This window comes from Grammomys surdaster, unplaced genomic scaffold, assembly GCF_004785775.1.
Source record: "Grammomys surdaster isolate TR1022 unplaced genomic scaffold, NIH_TR_1.0 223, whole genome shotgun sequence".
Lineage (NCBI taxonomy): Eukaryota > Metazoa > Chordata > Mammalia > Rodentia > Muridae > Grammomys > Grammomys surdaster.
In genome coordinates this window covers 1,861,619-1,863,317 of record NW_021604668.1, presented here as the reverse complement: position 1 = coordinate 1,863,317, position 1,699 = coordinate 1,861,619, and the positions used below count along the sequence as shown (strand labels likewise).

The 1,699-nt window shown below is 38.6% G+C and overlaps 1 protein-coding gene across 1 annotated transcript in view; it reads right to left on the bottom strand.

Moving 5' to 3' along the window:
• Dnah11 (dynein axonemal heavy chain 11) overlaps positions 1 to 1,699 on the bottom strand; it is a 291,537-nt gene that overhangs the window by 79,590 nt on the left and 210,248 nt on the right. The window contains exon 62 of the mRNA XM_028773185.1: positions 385 to 519. Coding sequence (XP_028629018.1) covers positions 385 to 519 — 135 coding nt within the window. The remainder of the gene's footprint in view (positions 1 to 384; positions 520 to 1,699) is intronic.

The following is a 1,699-nucleotide window of genomic DNA, read 5'->3' as shown; positions in this document are numbered from 1 at the left end:
ATATACATATACATATACATATACATATACATATACATATACATATATATCCAAACACTGATTGGTTATTTTTTGCTTTGTTTTCAGGCAGAGTCTGGTATTAGTCACTATGACCTTGAACTCACTTTTGTAGCTGAGAATGACCTTGAATTCCTGGTCCTCCTGCCTCCAAATCCCAAATGCTGAGCTTATAAGCACATACCTCTGTGTCTGGATCTATGGTTGTTGGCTTTCTCCTTCTGGTAACTTGTATCCTTAAGTCTGGGTAATGATTAAATATTCTCCAATACTATGTTTAGTTAGTCATTGGGAACAAATGACCATCCCATCCAAAGCCACCAGCCTGAATATTTCAGTGAGAGTTTTGAAGAAAAGATAACTTACCTCAAGTTCACTGACAAGTCTGTTGGCTAGTTCAATCGTCTTATTGGTTTGGTTCACTTCTTCCTGACACCGGACCTTCTCAGCTGTTGCCTTTTCAAATGAAGCTGTAAGTCTGCTCAGATTACGATCCAGATCCTAAAAGAAGGAGTCAAAATCAACTTCAGAGACGTTTTTAGTTTTGACAAACATTGCAGCCACTGGAAGATACCTGTTAAGTTGAAACAAGTCCCCTTCTTTCCGTTGCTCTTTTACCATGCATATTTATGGAAGAAAGGAAACTATGGTGATGACCAGTATGTCACAGGCACCCTAGACAATAGCTTACTATAAGGCAAGCTATTTCCTGCTTCCTCTCTCTTGCACAGAGGAACTGATTTGAGCGATATTCCCTAAGACTCAAATACACTGTGAGTGCCAACCCCTCTGTTTGGGTGCATAAGTTCCATCCACCAGGAGTAGCTATGCCATTTATTAGTTTAGAGCAGAGGCCACTCTGTGGCCCAGATTGGTTTGATCTTTCAACTGCCCTCCCTCTGCCTCTTGAGTGTTGGGGTTATAGGTGTGTACCCATGCCTGGTTCCATGACACCTGTGCCAACAGTGAAGGTGTGTTTGTGCTTTTACACCTTCTGACTCTTCATTCATTCTGAATGGAACTGAGACAAAAAATGAAGATGTCAGTTACTAGACCCCTTCAGAGCAAATCAATCTGACTCATTGGCTTTCTCTTCTGGGAATTAAGCATTAAGACTCAGACATAATATGTTGTCTTATCAAAAAAAACTTGGATATGTTGATTTGGTAGTGGGAATTGTTTCATTTAGAGTGAAACCATCTTCAACCCTGGATGTAGAGAAGCAAACTAAATAGTGAAGGATCAAAGGCTCTTGTAAAGAGAAGCAAGATGGGCCAGTGTCAGTTCTTCACGGTTTCCAAGAGAAATTATTGGACCTTTCTCATTTCTTGAGAGGTCCAACGACACTTTCTCCTGTCAGTCATTTGATTTTCATTTGTGGCTTAAGACATTTTAAGAGAGTTTACATACAGCCAAAAAGATGTCAGATGGTTATGAGATACCTCACTGTGGCCATCTTACTACTTGTAAGTTCTCAGAGACCTAAGACTTACAACACTGCTATTATAAGGACATGCAAGGTTCTAAGATCTCTTGATAAGGTACGTGGCAAAGCACAACCTATTTGTTATTATTTTAAGATTATTGGTAAGTGTGTATATGTGTGCATATATATATATATGTATATATATATGTATACATATACATATACATATACATATACATATACATATACATATAC